The sequence below is a fragment of the Sceloporus undulatus genome, chromosome 6 (genome assembly GCF_019175285.1).
Source record: "Sceloporus undulatus isolate JIND9_A2432 ecotype Alabama chromosome 6, SceUnd_v1.1, whole genome shotgun sequence".
NCBI lineage: Eukaryota > Metazoa > Chordata > Lepidosauria > Squamata > Phrynosomatidae > Sceloporus > Sceloporus undulatus.
The window spans coordinates 86282493-86298487 of NC_056527.1; the positions used below are offsets into that span (position 1 = coordinate 86282493).

General features: G+C 43.7%; 1 protein-coding gene across 6 annotated transcripts in view; it reads right to left on the reverse strand.

The window, feature by feature from the left end:
• Positions 1 to 770: 770 nt before the first annotated feature.
• Positions 771 to 15995, reverse strand: part of CACNB1 (calcium voltage-gated channel auxiliary subunit beta 1) — a 64042-nt gene continuing 48817 nt past the window's right edge. For 2 of the 6 annotated variants that reach the window (XM_042475336.1, XM_042475338.1), the window contains 10 exons: positions 15714 to 15790; positions 14669 to 14829; positions 12450 to 12530; positions 9118 to 9176; positions 8365 to 8474; positions 7598 to 7606; positions 6293 to 6444; positions 5753 to 5848; positions 4995 to 5180; positions 771 to 2046 (listed from right to left, as the gene is read on the reverse strand). In XM_042475336.1, the coding sequence (XP_042331270.1) occupies positions 1534 to 2046; positions 4995 to 5180; positions 5753 to 5848; positions 6293 to 6444; positions 7598 to 7606; positions 8365 to 8474; positions 9118 to 9176; positions 12450 to 12530; positions 14669 to 14829; positions 15714 to 15790 (1444 nt within the window). In that variant the 3' untranslated portion in view covers positions 771 to 1533. Of the gene's footprint in view, positions 2047 to 4138; positions 5181 to 5752; positions 5849 to 6292; positions 6445 to 7597; positions 7607 to 8364; positions 8475 to 9117; positions 9177 to 12449; positions 12531 to 13014; positions 13035 to 14668; positions 14830 to 15713; positions 15791 to 15995 lie in introns of those variants that run through there. The other 4 variants (XM_042475339.1, XM_042475340.1, XM_042475337.1 and 1 more) reach the window with 4 other exon arrangements.

Here is a 15995-nt window from a genome sequence, read left to right on the forward strand (position 1 = left end):
AGCAGCTTTATTTTGGCCCGTCTGTTTGGGCCCTTACTCTTCAAAAGAAATTAAAGTTAGAGTAGTGAAACCTTCTAAATCAGTTAATTACCAGGATAATCACAACTTTGAAGAATCCCTACAGTTTCTCAAAAGTAACTAGTTATTTATGTTACTTCATTTAAAAAAAAGTACACAGCTGAATGCACAAGGCACAGCATGAGTCAGCGCTTTAACCATCTCATATTCCTCCTCCATCATTTACTGAGGCCACACCTTGTAACTATAAGAGAAATTAAAAGTTACAGTTACACTACAAAGGAGTGACATTATCCCTTGTTAAGTTACAATTATAATGCAATTTAATTACACCTTAGGTACTGGGGAAAGAAAGTAATTACAATTAAGTAGTTGTTTGTAACTACTGTAGATATACTCAAGCTCTGAGAGGGGTCAACAATCAAGCTGCCTCCTGTGAGAGAAGGAATCTTCTGCAGGAGACCATTTTTTTTGTCAGATGGGATTCACTTCTTGATCATTTCAGAATGGCAGGCATGCCTTCTCTCTTTTCCTCTACCAAGCACCACAGGCCAAGCTATCACACATGCTGGGAAGAAGATTTCAAAACCAGTATTAAGAGCCAAACAGTAAGTTACAGGCACATTTGCAAAAGACACACTCCACAGCCTTCTTTCCTGCCAGGTATGGCACATGCCAGCCACATACGCACACACTTTGTATGCCCAAGATTTGCCCAGCAAGTAATAGACATCCAGAAGGGTCATGAGCTGAGGCACTAGAGGATGGGTTGGCTGAAGACTTTAAGGTGACTGGGGCTGGTTTTTGTTTGTAGGCACTGGAGAAGATCTTGTAAGAAGGAAATCTTGTGACAGCAAACTAGGAGTTGACTTTTGCCTCCCTACCCAGATGTCTGCCTACTGCTCCCTAGCAGTTGGGCTGGTAAAGCACCATGAGGCAGGCAACAGAAGAGACCAATGGACAGCTTACATTTGTAGAAGAGAGGAGGGCATATTAATCGGGGAGCTGTTTGGCCTTGGAGGTTGGCAGGTAGGCAAAATAGGAGGGGCGGCACATGGTCAGCTGTCCACCACAGCTGCTACCCGAGTGTTTGGATGATCTGAGGCACCGATGGGGACCGACTGTCTCCCTCTCCAGGTTCCACAGGGGACCCCAAGTAGAAAGAAGAATTTAAGGTACATGTGATTATTTATGACCTTGTGGGAGGGAAAGGCCAGGCAGTGCTGGCTGGCAGGACACAGATGTTCAGAGAGGTTGTTGGCACAAAGGGCAAGGCAAAGAGGTGGGGTGTAGGGTGTCCCTAAACTAGAAGGATGAGGAAGGGAGTTCACTTGCAGATCTGGCCAGTACTAGTGTAGCTTTGGGAATGCAAAGGCTCCACCCACTAACTGCTCCCCAACTGGTCAAGGCTGTTACAGATTACATCTAAGCCCCCACGTGCCACACAACCAAAACCAGCTTCTGTCCTCCCTCATGAGGCTCTAAGTGGGAAGAGACCTCTTCCTCAGTTGCCTCTCAACGGATGTAGGCATCCTGCCCCCAGTCTTCCATATCATTATGGTTACGACTCAGGGCTTCTTCCTCATTCTGGCAATAGCGCTCCCTCCCCTTGCTGCGCCCTTGCAGCAGCCGGTTGTGGTTTTGTCGGTCAGGCTCCTCAGCTTCCCAGGAGCTCTGCGGGTGGCGGTGGCCCCTGTACTGGGTACGATGAGGCTCAGGCTCCTCTGCCTCCCAGGAGCCTTGGCGCTGGGGGTGGCGACGGCCTTGCTGGGGGCGACGAGGCTCCGGTTCCTCATAGGGGTCAGTCTCGATGTCCATACAAGAATCTACTGGATCAATGTAGGCAGAATCACGGCTGCCCTGTGTCTCCGTGTCAAACGTGTCCTGGCGGGAAAGTCCCCGGGCAGCAAAGTGTGAGGAAGGCTGCATGGAGCGGATCTGGCCTCGCACATCTGGCTGCCCTGTGTACTCGTGCAGGCTGGCATGCTCAGGGTCATGAGACTCCTCCCCATGCACTAAGTAGGGTCTCTGAAAGATGCAGTCACCGCACACCATGCACAAGAAAGGGAGAGAAACAGAAGATTAGAGTTAGCACGGCCACAACACAACAGCAGCAGCTGTCGGCCAAAAACACATTAGAATGCGAAATCCTCACATTCTGGCCTGGAAAACCTCTCTAAGAATACCTGTCAATCTCTTCTTTCTACCCTTGAGCAGTTTAAATTTTTTTGTCCTGAGAATTAAGCAGGTTAAAAAGCAGGCACTTGGTAAAAAAAAGCTTATCAATGAATAAATAATAATTGCATAAAAAGTTTGGAGAGAGAGAGACTGCAAAGCTACAAACACAACTCCTCAGCATGGTGCTCTGGCATGATATGAAGTCTTTGGGAATGGCTTCATACATGTGGCACAGAGCAGGTATGGAAAATTAGTTCACTGGAGTAGCATTTCCCTATGGAAATATACATTGTGCATACTCTAAAACAGGTGATAGGATGAAATACTTCTTTCCAAGGGTTGTGGTGCATTCTGGGCAACAAAAAAAAAAAAAAAAAATGAGAAGAAAGCATTCTCATATGCACAAAACTAAAAATGGGTCTGTTTGAAGAAAAGTGTATGAATATGGAACAGGAAAAAAAGGTTTGTCAGTGGGGAAAATGCCTATAGAAACGTCTACGTTAGGAAAAATGATTTCTAAAATAAGCATTGATTTCCTTGTGTAAAGTGGGGGGGGAAGCCTTGCTACCTGATACAGACATTAGACAGGGCCAGAATATTAGTGGAATTCTTAAAAATACAGTGGGCCCTCCCCTTACACAGGGGATCCGTTTTGGATTCCCCCACATAAGGGGAAATCCGCGTGTGCTGGAGACCCATTAGAAGTATTGGGGCTTATTTCCATGGTGCAACACAACACAGTACACCACAGCACCGCACACGCACCATAGGCGCACATCCCATTACTTCTTCCGGAGCATGCTAGGGGTTTTTCCAGCATGACTTTCAGCATATGCTGAAAGCCGGGTATGTTGCGCCCGCGTAAAACATGGGTGCACTGTACAATGAACATGAAACTTGCAGATCTTTACATCCCTATTTAAGGACAAAACAACCAAAATCCAGTTCCTAGTTTCAACCAGAACAGACATATTGAATCATTAGGACCTGCATAAGAATTAACTTGTCATTCAGCAGTTGACTCAGTGGGTCTAATCTAGCTGGGGAACAGCAGTAGAATTTGCATCCACGTATGCAACTGAACAGTGATGGGGAACAGCTAGTTTCCTAGATGCTGGAATCCAACTCCTATTAGCCCTATTCAGTAGTCATGCAAAATAAAGATGGCTTCAGAGGTGGTGATCCACATCTGAAGCTAACTATTAATGCTCCCCCCTCCAACACACATAGTTTGGGCATGCAGCTCCTAGCAGAGTTAGGACACACATGCAAAAAGATTTAATGGAGAAATTAAGATTTCCCTTTATAAATAACTGCATCACATTAGAGAAGTTCATGACCTAGATTGAGAACCCATCAGTTAGCCATCGGAACATACAGTTAAGCATCACATAGAATGCATATAGCCCACCTGCGCTGGACCTGCTGGAGCTGGACCACCTGGATCCTAGGCTAGTTCATACATGATGCTGTTTGCACATCCATGGCCATCACAAGCCCACTACCTCTTAAGCATGTCAGACAAGAAAACAATACTGGGAACCGTGTGTGAATGTTTATCACTTATTGTTAAAAAAAAAACTGCACTAAAGACATATGTTGATTATTTCAGGTTGTCCTTTTCTTAAAACAAAACAAAAACAAATAATCCACACAGTGCTTCCCTTCACTCATTCAAATGTGCATCTGAAATATGTCCAAATTTGTGTTTGAATCCGTGGCAGTAATCACTGTCTGCTAACCATGTGGATTTTGCAATAATAAATGTATGTCTGCTTTCCTTTAATCAAAGGAGATATGAATTTGATGGACCTTATACCTCCGTTTGTTGTGGCTTGGCAAACAGTCTGAAAATTAGCCCAGACTTCAGGGTTGTGATGGAGGTGCATTAGTAAAGGTGAGGCAGCATTATTAGAAGTAAAAAAAAAAAAAAGGCAAAGGACACTGTTCAGTTGTCTTTTAAATTGAGTGATAGGAAACCAAAGGATGACATGTTCTTGATGAGGGCAACAAATAAAAGGCCTACTGAAACTACAGTAATAGATGTTGACAAGTGAGGGCAACAAAGCTGGCTACAGAGGTTGGGAGATTCTGGGAGTTGTAATTCCCCAGTTTTCCAAGTTTTGGGGTAAAGGCACCAAGCCTGGGCCAAACTGGCCAGCCATTATTATCTCTGCATCATGATGGATTAGCACCTGTTGAAAACTGATCCCTGCATTCATTTACACACATTTGCAGGAACTTGTCCAATTCCTGTATGATTCTACAAGCAGACAGAGGTAGCTGTTGCTCTGTAAGGCACTTGTGGTGCCATTTTAGGTCTGATTGAAGCAGCCAACAGTACTGTCCTATGTCATGAAGATACCATTCGTAGCTTGGATGTTTCTCTAATGTTTCAGAAAGCATGTCTTGAAAGAGAAAGGCCATGGGAAGAAAGGTCTACAGACAATGTGTTCATGTCAGGTCATCCTTTCATCAAAACCAATTTGTTTGGGAAGTGAGATGGAAGGGTTCTTTAGCACAGCAGCTCCTCCAAGAAATGTAAAGAGGAAGATAAGAGGGATAGAGAGATCAATTTGATGGAAAAGCAGCACCAACAAGTCCTTTATGAGTAGAGTGAAACCTCATCAACAGGGTTCCCTTGTGCTTGTTTCTTCTTTCTGGAGACATACCCCAGGTTTTTCTGAAAGCTACAACTCATGCTCCTCCACATGGGTGGCTCCGCTTAACCCCTGGTCCAGGCTGCCCCTCCCACCCCAGAAGCCCAGATTGCGCTTGAGGGAGGTCAACACCTGTACCTGAAGGTTGGAGACTGGGGCAGGGCTGGCAGCCAGAGCAGCAGTTGCCATGGTGCGGGTTAGCAGGGGATTGGGTGGGTTGCTACTGGGGGGATGTGTGGCCTTCCAGTAGGCTTCCAGGTACTCAGATAGGTGCTCACAGGCATCTTCCAATTGGTTTTCATCCAGGATAATGTCAAACATCTCCTGCAGAGACAGAGAGAGATGGAAGAATGGGAATGAAACAGCCCCAATAAGGAAAGGAGGAGGCGGGTTAAGGTGCCAGGAGTGGATGTAAGAAAATAAAATGTTTGGACAGAACCAAGTGTAAGATGCAGTAGACTGGCATGATTACCACTTAGCATCTCTTTAAAACTAGCATTGTACCAAACAAAGACAGAAAATTCCTGACCCAGTAGGCCTGCTTCTTAAGTCAGACTCTGTTGTCTGAGGTAGATTGTAGGAAGAATTGTGATTGTTGTTTAACTGCTTTGATCTCCAGGAAAAGTGGGATACAAATAAATGGTTGTTGTTGTTGTTGTTGTTGTTATTATTATTATTATTATTGTTAGAAGGCCTGAAAGAAGGATGTTTTAGAGAACCAGGCAGAATGGCAGCATAGCTGGTAGAGGGAGCAGGAGAGAGTATGAAGTGAGGGAATGGGACAAGAAGTGTGAAGTGGACAATAGGCCCAGGAGCAGGTTCCAGGATGGGAGGGGAGAGAAGAGGATAAGGTACCCCCGGGCACCAGGAAGACCGTGTCAATGGTGAGGACTCACTGGGGGGCACTGTGCCAATTTGTCAGATGCCACCATCTGCACATTCAAGTGCTTGGCCTGGGATTTGCCTCGAGATTTCACCAGTCTCTGCAACACCTGTTGGGTAAAAAAAAAATGGAAGAAGAGATATCAGGGCCTAGGGCAGATAAAGGAACAGAGGAAATTGGGAAAATACTGCCCCCAGAAAGCATATGGTTTCTAGTTATGCATCCTTCTTCAGCACAATTAGTAAAAGAGACACCTCAGATGAAGTCATCTAAAGGCACTATGACAAGCAGATTTGCTTAGGAGTATGTCCCCCTGCACACAGGGAGGCTTACTTCTGAATAAACGCCATCCTAGTGTCAGGATGCATTTCAGACTGTGAAGTTACAGCAGTATACAGGGATGTATACTGTATTTGGCATATCAATTCATTCATCTGATGGAAAGGGCCTACAGTCCAAGAAAGCTGATGACAGTAAAATGGTTAGTTTTTAAGGTGCTACAAGGCTCTATGTTAGCATTATCTCAGAAGAAGGAAAGAAGGAGTGCACCCACCTTAGGGGAAGATATCTTGATATAGACAATGATTGGTGCTAATGAGGTCTTTGAGAGTTGAGCTGGATGATTGATGGTGTCTGCATCCAGGGCTACCAGCTGCAGTGTGCGGGCCAGCTCAAAGATGCGTTCTATTTCACTCTGCACTTCGGCTGCCAAGGCAGAAAGTGAGCCATGAGAAAAGGAAAATGACATGTCAAAATAGTATAGAAAGAAACTGAAGCAACGGTCATTCACACATCCCTTTCATTCGTCTAGGCCAGGGGAAGGCACTTGTGGGAGACTAGAGGCACACATTAGTCACCAGACTGGAGATCTGCAGCCTCACTCCCCCAGCAAAAATAATAATTGCCTCCTATCAGTCGAAATACCCTAAAGGCAACAGATCCCACTTGATCTTGGAAGTTAAGCTAAGGGTCAGACCTGGTTAGTACTTGGATAGGAGACTTGGATGAGGGGGTTCCAAGATATGTGGGGATGGGGTGGGAAATTATCCTTTTCTTTTAAAAAAACATGTGGGCCATGGGGTTGTGTGCCTCTAGATAAGATAAGATTTTCATCTGCAGTTTGAGATATTACAGCTGTAAGTCACAGCATGTCTGCATTATGAAAGATGCTGCATGGGGGATGGGAAGGAGATATGCTGGTCAACAATTTCAATCCTGGGAGAAGTCATGCTCTTGGCTTCTGAATGGTCCATGGTTGGCTCAGTCCAGAGAAATGTATTTGCAACCCTAACCATGTTAGATAAGGTAGCTGCTGTTTGTGGTTTTAGGGATGCAATACAATAAATAAAGATTTTACAACCCAGAAACTTCTTGAACAGTGTGGTTCAACTCATGTCTACGCAGAAGTAAGTCCTGGAGAGTTCAACTAGGCTCATTGCGCAGTTAGGTAGGCACAGGATTAAAGACAAAAATTCTGAAAAGAATTATTGTTGTTCTCAAATACTATGAGCATTTTCTTTCAAAGGAAAATAAACAAACAACATTCTTTTCGAGATTTATCTTGGTCTTTCAAGCTTCTGGCAATGAAGGACAAGTGAAAAATTAAAGGCACCCGCAGGTTGCCATTTTCCACTTTGTGCAAACATAGTGAAAAATTTCAAAATGAACAAAAATCTATCACATTTTGTCAAAACCAAAATGCATGTATTTGTTTCGGTTTTGAAATTTTCCCTCCAGAAGGCAAAACTATACATATAGATTCGCTCCATTCTGCTAAATGTGTTTCCTATCCTGTAGTTAAGCAAGTTAAATTTGTACTAGTAGCATGTGAAAGCTTATGAGGCATAAGGTTACATACCCAAGACATCTGTATCAGGAGCAGAGAAAGGAAGAGAAGGCACAGATGCAAGGGAAAGCAAATCGTGGGGAGGGAGGGAAAAAAGAGAAGAGTGAGTTGGACTTATTGGGAAGCAGCAAAAGATGCCCACAAAGTTTGATGCAGGGGAGAGGGCCTGAAAACAGAGAAGACAGATGACAAAACCAAAATTTTAAATGTTTTCATGAGAAGCTTTGAGGAATACCTTGTCCCACCATGCACAGATGTACAAAAATGTTGAAATATATCTCAAGATGATACCCTGATGATGAAACTATATCCCATGTCTCACACACACAGTCTATCCCTCCCTCTCCCTCTCTCATTCTTCTTACACCAAAGGATGTAATCTTAGGACCTGTTATGCCTTATGATGTGGGGTGTCCTATTTCCTTTACTGAATATAGATCAGTGATGATGTGGAAACAGTCCTGATGACCTGCTCAAAGGATTGATTGTATAAAACAAGTGCTGCAACAGATTGGGATCAGGGGGAGGGGGAAATGCTGAAAAGCACAGTGGAAAATCAAAGGCATCCAGGAAAAGCTGCTCTGATATGATACAGATTGGAGCAATGCAAGAAAGAAATGCTGAAACATCCAACACGTGAGAAATTAGTTCCATGCAACCACAAAGGCAAAATTACAACTTCCTCCCTCCTGTTACCTTGAGGAACAGACTCTGACAGAAAATACTTTAAAATGTGGCAAAACATCATGCTTTCCTCTCAGGGTATCAGCACACCTTACCCAGGCTAGAGCGGGTACTGGACCGTTCAATGATGGTGTGTTTGCTTGGGTTATTGAGAACTGAGCGCTTGGCCAGGGAGATATCAGCTGTCACTCGTGTGATGGATATTCTGTGGAAGATAGAGAGGAATGGATATGCAAGAGAATGTTTGCCAAGTTATCATTCTTACCCAATCACTAAGACATTCAGAAATCTTTCTGAAGTGATGCCTCAGCAAGGAACCTATCTATTGACTAACATAAACTTAAATTTTCAGTGTCCACTTAAAAAAAATAACAATACCCACCAAGTTTCCACTTAAAAAAATAACAATACCCACCATGTTTCTAGACTCCATGAGCTAGGAAAAAGAGATTTTAAAAACTCAACGAAGCCAGCTTTCAATCACTAGAAACTGAAGCACCCCCATTTTCATTTTTAAAAAGAATCATAGTTGGAAGAGGCCACATAGGCCATCCAGTCCTTCCCCCTGCCATGCAAATAAATATATATACAAATAGCGTTTCTAGTCCTTATGTCTGGGGAAAAGAGGAAGAAATGTTTGAAAATGGGCAGGTGGTACAACAGAAATGCAAGACATTTGTAGAGATCCTGGTAGATAGAAATACTGTCTCAGATGTTCTGTCTTCTATGGCCATCAATCAGGGCTTTCCCATACAACCATCTCCGTATTTGGGATCTGGACATAATTATTATGGCACAAATGGAAATAACCAGTTTCCCATGTCAAGGCCCAAAGCTTCTGCTCACACCTGCCATCGAATCGGCGTTTCAGGAAATCAAACAAAGCTTTCTGCATCATGTCCGTCACCTAGGAAAGTAAAGGGAGGTGGGGGAAGACAGAGATAAGAGCAGAAAAAAACCACTCAGAATCCAGAGGATGGAATATGTGAGATACATGAAACGGATGTGGTCACATGCTCAAACATGGGTGAAAAAGGGTTTAGGAACATATCTTTATGCCAGTTGTCAATAAAGGCTTGTTGAGACTAACAATGCAGTTCACATGTACTTTTCCAGCATTAACAAACTCTGCAGAAGAGGGATGTGAGGGGTCCCAACAGATGTAGGCCCACATGACTAAAGGCACAGGCAGGCATGTACAATCCAGACAGGTAACTCTGAAAGTGGGACTGAGTTAATTCCCGTTCCCCAAGAATCAATCTGCTGTGCCAGAACAATGGTTCATGCTGGCTACTGCTCAACCCCCAAAGTGACCAAACAGAACCATGATATGAGACTACTTAGTAAGTCCTGTTCTGTCCCCAGTATATGGTACTTTTAAAATGCAGTTGAGTGAACATGAAGATTTTATGGATCAGACCAGTGAGATACAGTTGTCAGAATACTGACTAGGATGATCCAGGTTCTAGTCTTCAGTGAGCCATGAAACCTACTAGTTTAACTTGAACTATAGTCTCTCTCATTTTCTCTCTTTGTTTCTCTGTAATTTCTCTGCAATCTCACAGAGTTGTTATGAAGATAAAGTGAGGAACAGGAGGTTGATTATTAATTTTCTCCAAAGATAATGTACAAGTAATATTAGTACATGTTTTGTTGTATGTCACCCTGAGGGTGATTACAAATCAGGGAACTAATTAAACTTCAAATAAACAAACAAATTAATAACCTTGTGTGTGTGTGTGTGTTCCAGGATTCCCCAGGCAGCATTCCTGGATGTCACACAGTCCAAAATAAAGTGTATTTTCCAAGCTATGAGTTGAGTGTTGGACTAGGATATGGAAGATGTGGGTTGAAATCCCCACTCAACCATGAAGCTCACAGTCATTATCACTCACTTTAACCTATTTCATAGGGTTGTTGTGAGGATAAAAATAGGGAGAGGTACATACCTCGAGCTTCTTGAAGGAAAGGGATCTAAATGTATCAAAGTACCCTGATTATCTGCATGATCATGACCACCTGTCATATGAGAGTCTAAGATACCATGTCCCTCACATGTACAGTTGGCCACCCACATTCACTGTTTTCCCTATTATGAATCTGATGATTCATGGATTTGATTAATATGTTCTCTCTAAGAATCTCTAGGTCCTCAAGTATGATTTTATGGTCAACTTCCAGCAAAAGTTGATCATACAGTCATGCTGGATGATGCAGAGATTCCTAGAAAACAATTCTCTCATGTCAAACCCCCCCCCCCCCCCCCAGCATTCACAATTTTTATTTTATGTGGCCCCTAACAGTTGCCCAGTCCTGTCTCAAATATTGATATGGAAGTGACCTTTTTTCATGCACTTTTTATGTGCGTGCGTGCAGTGAAATACAACCAGATCAATGACCCAATGCATCTTTGCATGAGGCACTTCAAGACTCAAAGTAGAAGTCTGTGTCCTAGGGTCTATTGACTTACTATCTGTGTACAGATTGATAAAATCATGCACAAGGTTGGTGGGCAGGTGCACAGACATCAAGAGTTGTGGGTGTGTGGGATACCAAGTGATAGACAGATAACATCACATATTATTTTTGTACTACTGTCATCTCTTCAGAATGGTTGGGAGAAATCCATCTGGAGACTAGGATTTGAATGAGAAAGAGAGGAGAAAAACAAACATATGCTGGTGGATTAAGATGGATGGGTTCAAACCCAGAAGTGCAAATGTATGTGAGAAGTAGACCAGGCATGAACTCAAGTTCAGGCTATTCGGCAGACTGTATTTCCCTATATGAGCCAGCCCAGGCTTTGAGATCCTCAGGCGAGACCCTTCTCTCCATCCCACCACCATTACAAGCACAGTTGGTGGGGAGAGGGCCTTTTCCATGGCTGCCCCTAGACTCTGGAACTCCCTTCCCAGGGAGGCCAGAATGGCCCCTTCTTTATTGTAATTCCGCCAGTAGGCTAAGACCTTCCTATTCAAACAGACATTTAAAACAGAAGGTTTTTAAAGAACAGGCTGGGTGTTTTATTCTTTTAAATGTATTTTGAACACTTTTGTCTTTTTAACTGTATTTTATAGGCAATCTGTTTCAATATTGTAATAATTTAATTCTTCTTCTCTATGCTTTTAATTGTACTGTTTTTAATCTTGTAAGATGCTTTGAGTCCTAATTTTGGGGGAAAGGGTGGGATATAAATAAATGTAATAATAATAATAATAATAATAATACACACCCGAGCAAATTATACAGATTTTCTTTAAATATCTGATTCATGTCAGTAAAAAAAGGGGGGGAAAGCTTTGGTCCCTGGGCATAAGGTGGCCTGTGCAAGGTTCCAACTGGGACAGACTAATGTTTCTTCACCTGGCTTTCCCTGAACTGTTTCTCCCCACTGATAAGCAAGGAAGGAGGTCTCTGATAAGAAATCAGAGAGAATGTCAGTGACATACCTCAACTGGGCTTCTGCTACTACACGTTCTTTCACACCACACTTTGATTCCACTATAACTGCTGTGGTTACATTCTATAGACCCTGGGAGTCTGCAGTTTGGTGAAGCACTTGCTCTGAGAAGTCTACATGCTCCTCCCTAAACCTCAGATCCCAAGATTTCACAGGCTGCAGCTGTGACAAGTAAAATGGAATCACAGCACTATCATCATGTAGCATAAAGGAGTCCCAGCTCTCATGCAATGCTTCCAGGAGTTGGCTGAGGCCCCAGTTTAGCTGTGAGGCCTTAATGACTAAAGTATGTGTCATAGAAAGAACAAAACAGAGAACTCCCACAGTGGTTATACACTCCAAATTTCCCCACCCATTTCCACCACTTTGCATTCACTAAATATTAAAGCCAAATACTCCAGTGCAAAAGAATCAAGAGATTGATGGATGTTAGCACGGTAAAGCTAGAAAACTGTGTGATGAGCCTGTCAAAGAGGTGGCACCAATGCAAGGGATCTGGCATGTGGGAAATGGCTCAAAACATTATGAGGAGCCACAGAGATGCAATATATCTCAATCCACTTGCCTGACAGATATGCTGGATTGTGGTGGACTGAAAGATGGGGAGGGGAACCAGTTTACAATGACCATCCTGAAAACACAAACTCTCTCCCCATTTTCCGTCCATGTCAGCACCACTGCTTCCCACCCTATGCACTAATTCCCCTCAAAAATTCTCACCTCATATCCCTTCAAGGATGGGCCTACAAGAATGATGGGTCGCATGGAAGGAACGACATCGTAGGGTGGCACATGTTCTGTCTGTAAGCAAGGGGGAAAATAAGAAGGCATTAGGTTTGCTCAAGAACAACACAATCTCCATGCTTCAGGCAGACACCAGATTGTTTTAAAAATCATAACCATTTTATTAACTTAGCAGAAATTTGTTGAAATTGTTTACCCCCTTTAAGGAGAACCAGCATCTTCATATTATGGATGGATGCAGGAAAAAGTATGGAAAGATATATGAGCTCCTTAGGGAGCCTTAAGATCAGAGTCTTTTGCATCCATCTCTGAAACCTCCTTGAGTGTTGGGAGATTAAGAGAAGGTCCTCAGACCTTCACAGCTAAGGCATGCTATTCAATGCATTTTAAAGGGACTGAGGAAAATATGGGGAGAGATAACAGCACTCAAGCTTTGGGGTTTCGAGATCATTTTCCTGGGGGCACTAACTGGACTGGAAAAAGGAGACCTCCCTCAAAAACCACCATCTTCTTAGTCTTGATATTTCATAAGCCTACTTACCGATTTTTGCTTCTGCTTGGCTATGTCCAGTGATCGCCATTAATGGGTGGGGAGGAAACCAGGGCGCAGGGGGAAAGGAGTAGGAGGAGGGACAGGCAAGAGAAAAACAAACAAGGCATGCGTGTTACTGACAGCTCATTCCAGCTGAAGCACAAGCAGGCATAGGAATGGGGTGGGGTGGAGGAAGCACAAGTAGTGCTGAGGGAAGCAGAAGAACGACAGCTTTCCAGAGGGAGATAAATTCTTCCCGCAAATGGGATGGGGGTGTGTTTGAAGGGAAACAACCTCCAACTCCAAATCACAGGGTTTAAAATCCCCTCCTTTTCTCCATGCTCTGATGGATAATTATGATTGACTTATCTGCTCATGACAGCCGGAGTGTATGAGTCACTCTAAGCCAATCTCACATTACTGGGGCAGTCATGGACAACAACTTTATCCTGATACACAGACCTTTCCCCATTCCAATATGCTCTTGGGATGAGGTGAGTCACAGTGGAGATGCTGTGATAAGGAAATCCCTCCTGAAACTCCACACACCTCCCTCCCCAGTCACCCAGTATTTCATCCCCTTGTAAACATAGGCATGGGGCCCAGGGAAGATGAATTTGTGGAGAAAAGCAGCTGGTAGAAAAAGTGACAAGGTGTCCTTTGGCTCCTCTTCTAGACCTGCCAGTGGAACACAGAGTTTGCTCCTTCCCATACTATCCTTTCAGCATCCTTAGCAACCAGTCTCCAGTCTTCCTCCCTTTTGCTTATGACTGGTCCTTAAAGAGAAAAGGAGGGTTGCAGAGGCACATCCCATATGAGATGTAAATGGGATGGATATGGGTAAGTGTCCCAGCATTAGCAATGTCTCCCCTAATTTAGATCCCAGAAAGAAATTTTTATTGCCTTTTATAGGGAGACTATCATATATTGCAGGAAGAGGAGCCACTTAACAAGTTCACTCTCTTGGTTTCCATGCTATCATTCATAAAGTGAGGAACTGCTACTATGGTTAGTTCCCTTACAGCAGGAGAACGAATGGAACATACCGTTTGCACAGTTCCAATCAGGAAGATGATTGGAACCTATTGACTTTCAAGGGTTTGTACTGGGGAGGAAGATTGAGACAAAGAGCAGGACCACTGGGATGTTCCATTCTCAACCTTTCCACAGAAGGAACCATTTTGTCTTTGCATTCCCACAGTGCTTAAGGAAGGAAGGTCAAGGGAAAGGACTTATAAGACTGTTGGACTCATCTTCCACCAAGGCACACATGAGGCTATGAGTTGCCAAGGCATCTTCTAACTCATACACATGTGGAGAGTGTGTGATCACTGGAACATACCATTCTTGTGCTTTGTATGCTTACATGTGCAACACACCCAATGTGGGTAACCTTTCTGTTCTTCCCCTCCACCAAAAGGTGGCCCAAGCTGGTCTCTTTCTAGCAAGACGTCCATTGCCTTTAGGAGGCCACTACAATGTAGCCACCAATGGCAGGTGTTCTGGGTGCAGCTCAGTGGCCAAATATGCTAACAGAACATCACCTCCGTCCCACCACACACAAGCGCTTGATCTCCAGGCAGAAAAGACCCCCCACAAAGCCAGGCATCATTTGAGGTCAACAGCAAGCAGGTGTGGTGAGTGAGTGAGGTGGCACTATTACCTTCTTAAAGAAGGCGATGCGCTTGGTGGTGGAGGGGGGAGTGGTGACGCTGCTAACACTAGACTTAGGGGTTCGCTGGTTTTCTTCGGTTGCTGCCTCCTCCTCCTCCTCTAATTCAAGGGCATCTGGGTCATAAGCTAAGTTAGTCATCTCCAAGTTACCTGAGAGGGGATGGAAAGGGGAAAGAAGGAAATAAAAGGTAGAAAAAAAGAGGAAATAAAGAAAAACAACTAAAGAAAGTACAAACTGAAAAGGGAGAGAAAAACAAATGAAAAGGTATTACCAGAAAAGGAAGAAAACTCAAAATGATCAAGAGAATGAAATAAGGACTAAACAAACCAAAGTGGAAATTTCAGGGCTTGCAGAAATGAGGATGACTTTTTTAAAAATCAGTGCACTGAGAATCCTGTGAAAGATTCTGGCAACTGCAGCCCTAAAAAGTAAGTTTTTCAAACATTCCACAGTATGTGGCATATGTAAGAAAGAGGGCACATGACAATAAGAGGGCTGCTATAAGGCTACTCTGGAAATCTGGCTAGTGACTGAGACTTAGGCCAGGCGTATACACATGCAACAATTTCAAGTGGAAGAGTCCTGAAGTGGTACATTAAATTCTACCATTTCAAAGAGCAGATGTGGGACTGACATGTTTGAATATTCTTCATGTTAAAAACCAAAACCAAACCTTATTAAATAACAATTAGAAATTGGCAGGGATGTACTCTGTCTTCTTGATGTGTGCTTTTTTTGACTTTGTAGGAGGTGTTTTCCCTTCCTTTTTAATATGGGTGACTAGTGAAATATGGAACACACAACCCCTCACCTACAATCTACCTTGATGCAGCTCACTCTACTACCTCAAGATTGGACCCTTTTATTCTGATGTTTCCATTGCTATGGCCACAAAGATGCAAAAGTGAGCAATGTCCTTTGGATGCTTCAAGATCTCCTCATTCCACTAAGAGAGATGGGAAAGTATCCATCTGAGATGGGAGTGAAAATGGTGGCAGGCCCACCATTCTCTGTTGGGTGGAAGCAGCCTTACCACTAGCAGGTGGGGTGGGTCTTCGGGGCCCTGTCACCACATCTCCCAGGCTAGAGGTGGAGTTGTCTCCTGATTTACTGCAAAAGGAAAGAGTCATTAAAGTCAGAGAGGAGGAAAAGGAAGAATTTGTAGAGTGAGGAACACACCTGACTCCGCCCCATGGCAGCATGATGCCACACACCACACCATACAACAGTGATGGTGAACCTTTTAGAAGCCGAGTGCCCAAACTGCAACCCAAAACCCACTTATTTATTGCAAAATGCCATGTCCCTCTGGTTT